At 39.0% G+C, this 15,281-nt stretch overlaps 1 protein-coding gene across 1 annotated transcript in view; it reads left to right on the plus strand.

Annotated features, from left to right (window-relative positions):
• The window catches only part of LOC117507498 (complex I assembly factor ACAD9, mitochondrial-like), a 55,071-nt gene extending 41,451 nt beyond the window's left edge, over positions 1-13,620 (plus strand). Inside the window, exons 16-18 of the mRNA XM_034167372.1 lie at positions 5,456-5,584; positions 12,992-13,064; positions 13,317-13,620. Of these exons, the coding sequence (XP_034023263.1) occupies positions 5,456-5,584; positions 12,992-13,064; positions 13,317-13,417 (303 nt within the window). The 3' untranslated portion in view covers positions 13,418-13,620. The remainder of the gene's footprint in view (positions 1-5,455; positions 5,585-12,991; positions 13,065-13,316) is intronic.
• The last annotated feature ends 1,661 nt before the right edge of the window (positions 13,621-15,281 follow it).

Consider the following 15,281-nt stretch of genomic DNA (forward strand, 5'->3'; position numbering starts at 1 on the left):
GGAATCATCTACTCTAGAAACAAGCGCACTAAAAGCTTGGTCACCATTATAGCAACCATGTTTGCCAAACCTAAACAAATGGCTTCCTCATTAGTCATAAATGGCCAAAAGCTACATTTGTGTCTTGTCATAGCACAGTCTATACAGACTCGAGTCAAGTCAAGTCAGGTAATAATTGCACAATGACACATTTGTGTAATTTTGTCTGTGTCACCACAGTGGAGCTGGAATGAAACAATCAAGATGTACTTGCAGTGCAGACTTTCATCTTAAAAAAAAAAAAGACATCTGAGACAGCTCACTTTCTGTTCAGATGCGGAAAGGATGGAAGACTCAAGTCAATCCAGAGAGACAGGCTTTGCATCTTGGTCTGCAAGTCCAAGAACACTGCACGAATAATTGAAGCGAGTGAAATACCAAACTGGAGTATTGAAACATGCCCATATTCCACAACCAGATTACCTGACCCTGTTCAGGGGCATGGATGGGTAACTGAAAATGGACAGGAAGGATGGAGCCTTTAGATATCTTTGATACAGTGGATCTGTAAAACTCTGAAGACGAGAGTCTTAGATAAGTCAGATAACAGAGAATGTGACAGTAATGTCAAGACAAAATGCATTTGTCCTAAAAGGCATAATGTGAGGTGGTTAATGAAGCTATCAGTGGTGGTGATTACATTATAGGAATAAAGCGTTATTGTGGCCTCCAAAACGTCATTCTCAATACATCACAATAAGGACCAGTGGTGAAAAACAATTTAGATTAGATTACATAGAACTTTATTTATCCCCTGGGAAGACTCTCTCAGGGTAATTGAGGTTCCAGCAGCATTGTATACCAGCACACAGGGTAAGAAGCACACAGAGCATCACAAGTGAAAGTTAAAAAAAAAAAAAGTCTGCAAATACACAATATAAATACCAGAATTTGAGACCATTTTGGCATATATGCATCCAACTAGAATACTTCTAGCATCCATGCATTACCTTTTACGTCAAAATTATTGTTGGTCAGTACTTTAAAAGGTGTGTAATTTCTATGAGTTTTTTTTTTTTTTCCAGTGGTGTGGACGCAGAAAGCCTTTCATATGGAAGATCGTAAATTTTCACTTTCGTCCCATTGCCGTGATCTTTTGACCTCTGGTTACATAATAAAACAAATAAGGTTACCTCACATTAGATTTATTCTGTGTGTAAGGGAGCCTTTTTAATCAGGCCTCATTTGCTATTATATACAGTTGTACCCCTGATAATTTTCATGATTTTCCTTTATAAATCATTGGTTGTCTGAATCAGAAATTTCAGTTAAATATATCACATAGCAGATGAACACACTGATATTTGAGAAGTGATATGAAGTTTCTAGTATTTACAGAAAGTGTGTAATAATTATTTAAACAAAATTAGGCAGGTGCATAAATTTGGGCACCCTTGTCATTTTATTGATTTTAATACATTTAGCACTAATTACTGGAACACAAAATTGGTTTAGTAAGCTCATTGACCCTTGACCTCCTTACACAGGTGAATCCATTCATGAGAAAGGGTATTTAAGGTGGCCATTTGCAAATGTTTCCCCTTTTTTGTATCTCTTCTAATGAGTGGCACCATGGGAGCCTCTACACAACTTTCAAATGACCTGAAAACAAAGAATTTTCAACATCATGGTTTAGGGTAAGGATACAAAAAGCTATCTCAGAGATTTCAGCTGTCAGTTTCCACTGTGAGGAACAAAGTGAGGAAATGGAAGACCACAGGCACAGTACTAGTTAAGTCCTGAAGTGGCAGGCCAAGAAAAATCTCAGATAAGCTGAAGCGAAGGATGGTGAGAACAGTCATAGTCAACCCACATCTGCTCCAAAGACCAGCATGATCTTGCTGCAGACAGTGTCTCTGTGCATTGTTCAACTATACAGCACACGTTGCACTAAGAGATGCTGTATAATGCTGTAATGCAGAGGAAGCCTTTTCTGCATACATGCCACAAACAGAGTCACTTGTGGTATGCTAAAGCATGTTTGGACAAGCCAGTGTCATTTTGGAATAAGGTGCTATGGACTGATGAAACTAAAATTAAGTTATTTGAACTTAACAAGGGGCAGTATGCATGGCTGAAAAAGAACACAGCATTCCAATAAAAACACTTGCTACCTACAGTAAAATTTGGAGGTGGTTCCATCATGCTGTTAGGCTGTGTGGCCAGTGCAGGTACTGGGAATCTTGTTAAAGTTGAGGGTCACATGGATTCCAGTCAGTATCAGCATATTCTTGAGAACAATGTTCATGAATCAGTGACAAGTTGAAGTTGCACCAGGGCTGGATCTTTCAGGAAGACAACAACCCTAAACACTGCTCAAAATCTACTAAGGCATTCATGCAGAGGAACAAGTACAATATTCTGGAATGGCCATCTCACTCCCCAGACCTGAATATTACTGAAAACCTGTGGTGTGATTCTAAGCGGACTGTCCATGCGCGGAAACCATGACTGAACTGGAGATGTTTTGTAAAGACGAATGGTCCAAAATACCTTCAGTCAGCATCCAGACTCTCATTGGAAGTTATAGGAAGGATTTAGAGGCTGTTATTTCTGCAAAAGGAGGATCTACTAAATATTGATGTATTTTTTTCTGTTGGGGTGCCCATATTTATGCACCTTTCTAATTTTGTTTAAAGAATTATTGCACACTTTCTGTAAATCCTATAAACTTAATTTCACTTCTCAAATATCACTGTCTGCTATATGATATATTTAACTGAGATTGCTGATCCAAACAACCAATGATTTATAAAGGAAAATCATGGAAATCATCAGGGGTGCACAAACTTTTGCATACAACTGTAACACCTGAATAGATCCTTCCATATGATCTGTACCATTGCACCTGCAACCACCATGCACGCGTACCACGCGCAGACACACACACACACACAAAAAGCGGCTATAGCGCTTAGCACCTTATTGATGCTGCTCATTCTGTTAACACAAAAGAAAAAACAAATCGCCGTGAGCCGTCTGGGACGTCTGTCGGATGAAGAACTCAACACATTTGTTTCACAAATTTTCGCTGGACTGAGAAAAGCAGACGGCAGTGTACACGAAGTCATACACGGCATCAGCTTTGGACGACATCGTCAACATTGTTTTTGAATTGTGTGACTGCTTTTGCAAGTTGACTGAAAATAATTTTGGATTGGATTGGACTGCTGTTTAAAATTTGTGTTGGAGTGTTTGGAACCTCTTGATGCAAAAGTTCCTTTTCTCTTGTTTCTAAATTAATAAAATATCTAATTTTTAGCTGTTATATAAAACACAATGAATGTTTTTTCATTCATTCAATGGAAAGAATATTTCTTGAGGTGGAAATGTTCCATTCAAGGAGGTCTCCTTGAATGGAACATTTCATCTTCCACCTCATGAAATATTCATACTGTTGAACTCATAAACATTCATGATTTGTATAATATATCTTCACAGGAAGTTATTTAAGAGAGTTTGTTTCCCTGACCCCTAATTTTTTGAATTTTTTTTGGCCATTTTGCCAGAATAGAAATGTGGCTAATGTGTATGTTGCATCCCAAAATGTTCATGGTAAATAAATGGACTGCATTTATATAGCACTTCTCCATCTATATCAGAAGCCCAAAGCGCTTTACATTGATGCCTTGCATTCACCCATTCACACACACACACACACACTAATGGCAGGGTGCTGCCATGCAAGGCACTCACTACACACTAGTGATGGGATGATGATACCTCAAGGAGTGTATTGAGACACTACACAAACTGTGTCGGCACTGTATTGACGCAGTAGTTATAAAATCATTGCAGGTAAATAAAATGAAAAGATGAAAAAGCTAACGTGCTGCAAACCCAGCATCAGCCTGTGAAATAGTTAATCACCAGTCCTTTATTTACAATATGATCTCATCATTGCATAATTTCATGTGCTCAATTTGTGTCCAGTTAAGCTGTTCATGAGAAGAGTTTAAACTTTGCTTAAAACCTTGTTTGTGTAAATGCTAAACTGAGTTGGTATGTAAAATATAGCAAATTTGTCTGTAATAAAATTCAGAGTTAAAATTTACCTGGGGTACTCGCACGAGTATCTGCCAATTCCTCATTGCTATGCCGAGCTCTATAATGCCTCAGCACTGATGAAGTGCCCTTATTGATGTAAGATAGCTCTGTGGAGCAGAGCCAACACTTCACCTACAATATAAAATAAAATAAGTTAATTTATCTGAAAACAATTCAAACCTCTTACCAGAAAGGAATACAAACATATCTAATGGAAAAAATAACAGTAAATGATGCCCAAAGGAGAAAAAGAAAAAAGGGGGGGGGGGGGGGGGTTGGGGTTCAGGGCATGTGGGCCAAATGGAGAATAATTTAAAGGTTTCCTGTATATTCCTGTAAAATTTCCCATATATTTGTATTGCCAAGTGTGTCTGTAGCATGGCCCAAGCAGAGGGTCACCCCTTTGAGTCTGGTCTGCTTGAGGGTGATTCTTTAACTATGGGCACTATTGGCCTTGTAAATGTAATTTCCACCACACCATTGCCTTACAATATAAAGCACCTTGGGGCAACTGTTTGTTGTGATTTGGCGCTATATACATGTGCTCTGATGTCACTGTTTATCTCCATAGAAACTACCCAAACAATCTTTCATACAAACTGTTTAAAGGGACATTACAGTGTTGTGGTTGAAATTAGGGCAATAGTGTGGGACAACTACATTTTGTTTAAAAAAAAAAACACAACAGTTGTATGACATTGAATACCCCAATTATGTTCTGATTATTTTACTGATATTTTATTCAGAGATATTTTAAAACATTAGAAAAAATGTTTCTTTACCATTCATTTTTATCATTGGAGATCAAACGTCTGGGTGTGGGACAAGCACAAAACGGCAATATTTGCAAATAATGATGCTGAAAAAAGGTGAAAAAGTCATCATAGACTACTAGAACAAAGTTCTTAACACACTTTCATTGTATAGATAACTATAAAAGTGTGAAATTTCCCCTTTTTTCTGTTTTTCATACAATATGATCAAAGGACATAAGTGCCTGTAGTCTAAGAATCACCCTTGAGTTTTCTTCCTCAAATCATCAGAGGGAGTTTTTCCTTACCACTGTCACCTGTGTGCTTGATATAGGGGTTGGTAAGGTTAGACCTTACTTATGTGAAGGGCCTGAAGGCAGCTTTGTTGTAATGTGGCGTAATATAAATGAAATGAAAAGGTTCTCTTATTAAGCCTTTTCCTCTCACAAATCTTACTTGACCATCTGAGGTGGGGTTTCCACTTGAAGAATGGCAGAAAGACACAAGTTGTTTTCCCCAGTGAGGCATCACAGTCGTTATGTGTTAACATCATTGTGTTGTTTAACATTATTGCTGAGTTTGATCATTAAGTGTATTTTTTACATGTGTGTTGCCAGACAATATTGGAGGAACACCTCATCTTGAAGAGGGTAGCAGATGTGTCGATTAATCTTTACGCCATGACAGCAGTCCTCTCCAGAGCCAGCCGCTCCATCAACATTGGCCTCGGGAATCATGACCGTGACGTATGTATTCAGACCACACGCAAGCTTTGATCGTGATTTAGATCTTGAGTCCAGCTTATTTTGGTCCAGGATTAAGATGAAAGCACCATCTAACTGTAATCTTTTCTGATTCTTCTGGGTTTCTGGCCTGCAACGCGTCCTGTTATTTTAGTGCAGTGGGGTCACGAGCCCTTTGCAGAGACGCACCTCATGAGGTTAACACACTGTTTAAATAACAGCAAATGTCTCCTTTTCCATAAAAGTCGTGATGACGAAATCAGGGGCCATATTCACAAAACCGCTCACAACTCGGAGTTCTCAATGAAAGAAAATTTTCTCAGGGCTGATTTAAAAAAAAAAAAAAAAAAACAGATTTCACCACTGCTGCAATTTGACTGTCCAATTTAAGATCACTAGTAAAACTCAATTTGCAACCGCAAAATCCAACACACAACAAGGTTATTCCCTAATTTTGTGTTGATGCGTATTAAGAAGGAAAAGGACCTTGTGCATGTTGGCCAAATGTCAGTGTGCTGGCATTTCACCTAACATTGACATCTCCATTGTGAGACAGGATTTATACATCTGCTTCAAAAAATACACACATAATAACATAAATTTATACATGCTAACATTGGTCCATCAATGATGCTCATGGGCTAACATTAGAATGAAAACCTGCTAGCATAACAGGCTAATGTTAGCTGAACTCTTGCTAGCATACACTAGACTAACGTTAACATCAGTTGACTGTCTCCATTATGAACAATGGAATTTATAATGTACTTTAATTAAAAACATATTAAGTTAGAGTTTTGCTATAAAACACTTACTGTACATCTTCAATTAATTTTACATGTCTGAGAAATGAAAATGTAATTATGCGGTTTTTGAGTTTATAACAGACACAGAGAATTATGACGCATAGATGGCAATGAAATATTACTTCTCAAAGTAGAATGACAAATGTTTCTGGGAACTTTTTTCTTTATTTGTTTTAATTATTATTAAGAGACGCTCTTTAAAAATGACCTCCGTTGCCCTGGTATGGGTGCAGTTGCCCGTTAGTGCAGCAGATAACTGAAACAATCTTTCACTTGGTGATACAAGCATCAGATTTTGCATGAATGTTCTTCATAAATCAGTGTTTGAGAAACAAGTGCGGGCTACTTGAAAATCCAATATGGTGGCCAGGTAGGGGGTCAAAGAAAAATTACACAGGGGTCAAATTTTAAAAATGCTCCAACCATATTGAAAGCTATACCACATTATGTATCTGATCACAAAGATTCCAAAAATGTATAGTTTGGACTATTTATGACTGAATGTTATGGAGTTTTGGGGTAAAAACAGCAAGAATGGTGACAAAGGTGAATTTCAGTTTGTACAGGGGTCAAAAGTTAAACTTGCTCCAATTTTGGGAAAAGGTAGTGCAAATTTTTGGTTGAGCTAATAGGATTAATAAATGGAATAGTTTTGACTGTTGAATGCTCGGTTTGCAAAGTACTTGTCAAACACTGTCGACATCCATTAGCTTCTATGGCATGTGACATATGTTAACCTGTAATGTGACAGCTGAGCACATGACACATGACGCAAACTATTCCTTTTTAAAACCCTGTTAACTCAACCAATAATTTGCATCACATTTTACTTGTACAAAGATTGGAGCATCTTTAACTTTTGACCTCTGTACAAACTAAAATTGACCTTTGTCACCATTTTTGCTGTTTTTACCCCATAACTCCATAGCATTCAGTCATAGATAATCCAAACTATATCTTTTTGGAATATTTATGATCAGACAAATAATGTGTTATACTTTTGAATATGATTGGAGCATTTTTAAATTTTGACCCCTGTGTAATTCTTCTTTGACTCCTACCTGGCCGCCATATTGGATTTTCAAGTGGCCCGCACGTTTTTTTTCTCAAACATTGATTTATGAAGAACATTCATGCCAAATCTGATGCTTGTATCACCAAGTGAATAATTCTAGCCAAAAATCTAACTTATCTGCTCCACTAGTATGTTTCCAGAGATGTGATTAGAGTAGATTACGAAACTTTAATTAATCCCCAAGGGGAAACTTAATTGCCACCATCCAGTTCATATGTGCACAGGCAGACAACACAATAAAATAACATTAAAATGCAATAAAAGCATGATCAACAGCAAAGGAATAGCAAATAATGTTGATCCTTGCTCACCCAGAGTGCTGCATCTTTCTTGGGAAAGCAGTGTGTATCAGGGTGAATTTATGCAGACGCTGAACAGTTACCGCACAACGTTCCTTCATATAATCAGAAACACTCTCAGAGAGCACAACAATGCTGCAACTTGGAGACATTAAAGAAAGCAGCGGGTGCTTTGTGTTAGATTCTTCTGGAAGACTGCAGATTCTTTTCTTCTTCTCCAGTGTGGCTTTAGGCATAAAATGTCAGAAAGCATGAGAGCTGCCTCTGCATTCTCAGCTCAACTCCCCAATCACATGGAACAGTCCTCCCTCTGTTCCACACAGCCAGCTCCCTTTGAGACTCAACACTGAAGTGTTTCAACTTAGAAAAGGTGTTACTGGCTTCAGACCAACGGCTGAATCATTTTAACACCACATTTGGCTGCTGCCATCATTTTTTCACACAGGGTTTTTTCCTCTCTTCCTCTCTTGTGGTCATAGAGACAGTTGTTCTTGCATTTTTGTCTCCATTTTCCATTTCACATATTTTATTCATCTGCTAACGAAGTATCAATATACAAATAATGAATGTTTATGAGTTCAATGGTGCGAATATTTCATGAGGTGAAAGATGGATCTTTCACCTCATGAAATATTTGCATTCATTGTTTTATATAACAGCTGAAAGGTCTTGGTTATTGATATTATATTAATTAATAACAACAGGAAAGGGACTTACATTTTGGTGCACGTCACTGGTGCTTTGACATCAGCAGTCCAACACGAACTTTATATCAAGTCCAAAATTGTTCTCAGTCAACATGGAAAAACAGTTAGATAGTTCAAAATTAATTCTGATGATGTTGTCCATGATACTTCAAACAAACAAACAAACAAAAAAAGGCTTCATGTACTCAGTCCAGCAAAAAACCACATCAGAAATTGTTCCAGGTTTTCATCCTAACAGCTCTTCCTGCCTCCAGATGGCTTATGGTGTAGTGTGTGTGTGTGTGTGTGTGTGTGTGTGTGTGTGTGTGTGTGTGTGTGTGTGTGTGTGTGTGTGTGTGTGTGTGTGTGTGTGTGTGTGTGTGTGTGTGTGTGTGTGTGTAGAGCACTGTCAATTAGCTCGTTCAAATCATCGTCCGTCAGCAAAACAAACTCTGCCATGTTTAGCTAAATACCAACCCCACTAGTGTGTGTGTGGGCGGGGTTCACAGCATGCAATGGTACAAAATGTATGGGACCAAATTTGCATGGTAATGGAACAAATAATCCATGTCACATGACATACAAAGCACCAATCAAATGACAAGGATCCACTCAGCCGTTATATAATCTGCCATAGATGTTTATGAGTTACTGGTTAAAGTGCACGTCGTGTCCACAGTGGTATCAGTTGTCATTTAAAGTCCAGATGAAAATAAAATATAGTTTTCCCCATATCTGTACTACATATATCTTGTGACGACACTAGCTTTACTGAAGATCACTAATGTAGAGAATACACAGTGTGGTGGGCAGAAAGTTCTTTTATCACATTTCTCAGACAGTCCAGTTTGGGCACAGATGGCAGTTAGTAAGGTAGCAATATCCATGAGGGCTCAAACTGAGACAATTCCCAGGTGCAGACCACACGTCAGAGTTCATATAGTCAGTCAGTGCGGTAACAGTTGTCAAACGGTGACGCAAAGGCAATTTCCAGAAACTGACAGAAAGTAAACTCACAGTTTAGGTGATCCCTCCACGTAAACCGAATCCAAGGAGGCACACGAGAGACGAGGTCAAAGAGGAGGAACAACAGTCGGCAATGAGGAATCACTGGGAGAGTAATGATCATGTTGGTCTTGATAGAACGAATGATGTACTGACACTAGGAAGCATAAGAGGAGCTTAAATGCACCTGTTTGTAAGTCCATTTACCATTTCTGAGTTGGCAAGAAGCAACACGGATATACAGCAACACAAGTACAAACAAGTCATAAGATGTGCTGTCAATCAAATCATTGCTTATTGTTGCACCTTTCCTTCTTGCTGCAGTATTTCCCCTCTTGGTTGATTTTATTTCATGTTCCACAAACCTGCAAAACCTGCTGTTCTTGCTCTCTGTCCTTTGACGTGCACCAGATCACTGCTAACAGTGCCTGTGCTCTGATTCCTTAAGCCAGTTAAATGATACACAGATCCAAAACAAGATCTGAGCCAGTTGTGTACGCGTCTTGTGCTTCACCTTAGCTGCTGAACATTCAACAATTTCTCCAGTGTGGTGACGATAAACTACTGACATCAGTTAGCAGTCCAAGAACATTCACTCAAAAATGGACAAATGATGGACATTTTGTGGAAGAAGCTCAAATTTTCAACATAGATCCATAAAATAAAAGTCCCCGAAAGTCCCCCTTGTGGGACTCCAAAATCCAAGATAGTGTATAAAATGGCTGCCATGTTTTGTTTTTTAATGTATGCACTTTTGTTACACAACATAAACATTTATTGTTTACATATCTTTGCTTCTGGGAAGGTTAGGAACCTGATTTAAAGGTATAGTGCCACTAGGTTTTTTAAGATTTAAGTCATAAAAACAATTGGACCCACTGCACCATTGTAGGGTCTGACAGTGCGGCCAAGGATATTATCCCAATAGCAGTCATTGTGCTGTTGTCTAGCCTGTAGAAATCTGTGCATCCTTCCAGGGATATGCGTCCCCAGACCATCAATGACCCACCGGAAAACTGGTCATACTGAATGATGTTGCAGGCAGCATAACGTTCTCAACAGCATCGCCAGACACTTTCACATCTGTCGCATGTGCTCAAGTTGAACCTGCTCTCACCTAAACAGCACAGGGCAGCAGTGGCAGACCTGCCAATTATGGTGTTCTATGGCAAATGCCAGTCGAGCTCCACGGTGACAGCCCATGAGCACAGGGCCCACTGTAGGACATCAGCCCTCAGGCCACCCTCATGAAGTCTTTCTGATTGTTTGGTCAGAGACATTCACACCAGTGGCCTGCTGGAGGTCATTTTGTAGGACTCTGACAGTGCTCATCCTGTTCCTCCTCGCACAAAGGAGCAGATTCCGGTCCTGGGATAAGGACCCTCTATGGCCCTGTCCAGATCTCCTAGAGTAACTACCTGGCTCCTGGAATCTCCTCCATGCTCTTGGCACTGTGCTGGGAGACACAGCCAACCTTCTGGCAATGGTATGTATTGATGTGCCATCCTGGAGAGGTTGGACTACCTGTGCAACCTCTGTAGGGTCCAGGTACTGCTCCATGTTACTAGTAGTGACACTGAGCCTAGCCAAATGTCACACTAGTGAAAAATCAGTCAGAAAAGATGAGGAGGGAAACAATGTCCATTAGACTGTCAGCCAGGGTCTCAAAATATGGAAAGCATTACCGAAACTGGCAAAGGCTACCATACCTTTTCTGAAAGCCTGGAATCTCAGCTTTTAAATGTGTGATGGCCATCGGAGAAGAGTAACTATCACACATAATGTAAACTAAGGTAGAGGAAAATTATGCATACAAACCAAAGCATCGTATTCTAGCTGAAAATCTAAAAATGGTATAACAAGAAATGAGACATGGATTCCTATGTTTCTGGGTGTGGAATATTCAATTATAACAATAAATTTGTTGTGCAAAGGCAAAACCTTTTAGCAAGGCTGATTTTCAGGGTTTACTGTTAATTCGCTAGTTTTTTTTTTTTTATGTATTTTCCCCACACAGGCTTCTTTAACGTACTGTGATTATGACATATAATAATTATTTGTGAAATGCCCATGACTTCATTGCTGTTTGTAATGACAACATGTAATGGGATCTTGTGTTTTGTTGCAAATGTTTGGTTTCTGTACATAGCATACAAAGAAAAAACTCATGTATACCACAATCGGACAAGAATGGTCTATGACAGTCTTGGATAACATAAGGGCAAATCAGCAGACATACTAACTAGTGATAATACTGCAATCAGATAATCTTAAACTTAAGACAGTCTTGGATAATATTTGAACTAACAAACATGTTAAGGAATGACAATATCACATTCAGAAAATCTTAAGAATATCTTGGATAATGTATGAGAACATGAAAAAACATATAAGGGGTAATGATACCACAGAAAACCTTAAACCTAAGACAAGTCTTGGACAAAGTATGAACACATTAACAAGCAGGTCAAGGAGTGGGAATTCTACTCTCAGAAAACCTTAAAAACGTAAAACAGTCTTGGGTAAAGTATGAGCACATTACCAAACATGTCAAGGAGTGGGAATTCTACTCTCAGAAAACCTTAAAAACTTAAAAGTCATGGGTAAAGTATGAGCACATTACCAAACATGTCAAAGACTGAAAATACCTCAATCAGAAACCTTAAATCTTTTAACAATCAGACTAGATACCTTAAAGCCATGATAACCTTGGATATCATTACATCATACTTCCACTATCCACAGAATGGTATTCAGAGAATTAGAGAAATTTGCCAATGTATCATCTTGTCAAACATAGTTTGGAACTTGCACTTGCTCAGTGGAACGTATTACTTATTCAATAAGTAAAAATCAACATCAATACTGAAATCTAGTTTCCCTTACTGGAATGTGACAGGCTGACAGCTAACACTTAATATAAATCCTCAAGATATCAAACAAATAATTACTATACAATCATGTTTGACAAATACATGATTATTTTTTAGATTACTTCAAGGCCACGACACTAATCAAAGTCCTCATCGTCATCCTCATCAGAGGAATAGGAGGGTTTCCAGCCCTGGAAATCTCTTAAAGACTGACCTCCAAATGTCAAATTCACTTGGATATATAAGTTATGCGCTGGATTATTGTTGATGCCTCCTTCCTTGTTTGTAAGCTCCAGTATTAGTACAGGAATGCTTTTATTGCGTGGCGGACTTGCTGGTGCAACTTCTAGTTACTGTGCAGCTGCTGCACAAGTCTGATAGCTCCAACTCGGTCTCTCTATCTACTGTTGTTTGTTTATTAAGTAGACAAACACACCTTCTCACAGTTTGGAGGATGAAGGGCATTTCTGAGTGAATAAATTGTTTGTTTGTAATTTTTTCTAATTCGGCAACGATTAAAACAGACTGTTTCAGTACTTTTCGAATATGTGAACAAATTTTGGTGGATAATTTTTGCATATTTCAGTTGCATGTTTGATCATTTTGGTGTTTTACCATTGATCCAGAGGCCTGCAGCTTGTGATTAATGACTGTTGTTTTTTCTAGGTGCTGCTCGCAAACACATTTTGCAGTGATGCCTTCTTTAAGAACAATTACTTGATGACTCAACTGCAAAAATGTAAGTGCAATACAGACGGGTAATTGATAACATTCTCTGCCTTTAAACGCCATCATCTGGCTATAAAACACTTGCATGTGTTGTGGAATTTCACCACAAACCTCACATACCAACACTACAAGCCTCCCCTGTTTCATTTTTTTGAATCTCCACTGTGAGCTTTGAAACATCTTCATATATAGTGCAGCTTGATTTGATGACATCAATAAGAGGCATGGAAACGTTTGTAATTCTGAACTGAATCCATTCCAGGCTCGCCTCAGAACGACGACGGCATCATCAAGGAGATCGGCAGCGACGTCCTGGAGAAGAGAACCTACATCTGCTCTCACCCTTTGGACAGAACATTCTGAACCATGTGACCAGAAATAATGGCACTCCTGGGCTCTGATTGGATGATATGAAGAAGACTGTCACTTCCTGTTGAGTCTTTGTGGTTTTGACTGTTGTATCAGGACCACCAGCTACTTTACATCAAAGCAGGATTCAACATTATTTGTATGTTTGATTTACAAATGACATAATTTACTGTTTTTATTACTGACTGCGGCTTGAAAGAGGGGGAGGTGATGGTTTAGTGGTTAAGCGTTGGGCTTGAGACCAGAGGATCCTTGGTTCAAAACCCAGCCTGTTTAGAGAATCACTAAGAGCCCTTGGGCAAGGTCCTTAATCCCCAAGTTGCTCCCAGTATGTAGTGAGCGCCTTGCATGGCAGCACATTGACATTAGTGTGTCTGTGTGAATGTGAGGCATCATTGTAAAGCACTCTGAGCTTCTGATTCAGCTGGAAAAGTGCTATATAAATACAGTCCGCTGAAAGATTTAACAGAATCTGGGGTCTCCAGATGGTTTGTATTTATTATTAGTACTATCATTAAATATTGCACACGAGCTGATTTCACTGTGAATGTATTTATTTGGTATAAAAGGTGTGGCCTTTGTGAGTTTTGACCTCAACAACATTCTTAAATTGCTGGACAGGAGACGTAGTTGTCGTCACAGTGAGTGTCGCACAGAAAAGTAAAGTCACTCTTCTCCTCTTCAGTCAGAGGCATGATGGTCTGCCTGTGCAGGAAGGGATGCTGCTGACACAATCCCCTAAAACACACAACAGGATGTTATTTTAACACAAAAAAAACACATTTTTGTTTTCTGTACAGTTCTTTCAATAGTCCCCCCCCCCTAATAGATTTGTAATATTGTACTGACGTGTAATGGTACTTGTCGTACAGAGAGTTGTGTGCTGGAATAGGGTTGCTTTGGCTCCTCAGGCTGCGGTCGCTGGTAATCGGAGTCAGAGACAAACTGTTTTTCTTTATCGTCGTTGCTGCCCAAGTTGATCACAGACAGTTTTGGAAAAAGCTGCAACACAAAACACGTTTCTTCAACATGTGAACAACTCTGCTGTCGTGGCAAGCAGCAGCACAAAAAGCTTCTCCTTTCAGTGAGAGAACGTACCTTCAGGGCCATGCCAAGTTTGCTCAGTGAATACTTTTTGGGCTCATCTTTGAATATATCCTGAAATTTGCTTGAATTTCCTCAAATGGCACACTTATACTCAGGACCGCTGCCAGTGAGGAGCTTCTTCTGCCACTCGCTGTGTGAAGCGCTGTCTGCTTCCAGCTGTTCCTGCTTCAGAAATTCTCCTGAAGAGGAAGTCAGCAGAGGTATTACTATATTATTATACTATATTACTATATTATATACTATATTACTAATATATACTATATTAGGTATTATTATACAGGTGAGGGAATGCTTCGACTTTGCGGGATAGTTGGGCACATGCAAAAAAGGCATTAACGGCCATTCTCAGCTCATTGCCAACATTACTGAGCTTTTTCCCCGATCAAATTTATAATCCGGTGTTGTCTGAGAGGGTTGATACTGGCTCTGTTATCCACCATCTGGAGCTTCAATCAAAACATTAATATAAGGTGAGGAATCAAGAGTCCAGACAGCTCTGTGGGGACAAAAAAAATCCACTTTTGGATACAGAATTTAAGACATGAAAGTGTTTTCTCTCCGTTAGAGTTGGAGCCCAGTGTTTTAAATAGCCACAACAGATTGGCTCATATTTTTGTCTGACTCTTTCATGATTCATGTCTGAATTTTTTTATTTTTTTAAATGAGCTTTTTATTCCAGTCATCTACCTGCTCCACAATGGTCAGTGGGATAGGAGTCGGTGTATCTATATGTAGTCATGGGTTTGATTCC

Source organism: Thalassophryne amazonica, chromosome 3 (genome assembly GCF_902500255.1).
Source record: "Thalassophryne amazonica chromosome 3, fThaAma1.1, whole genome shotgun sequence".
NCBI lineage: Eukaryota > Metazoa > Chordata > Actinopteri > Batrachoidiformes > Batrachoididae > Thalassophryne > Thalassophryne amazonica.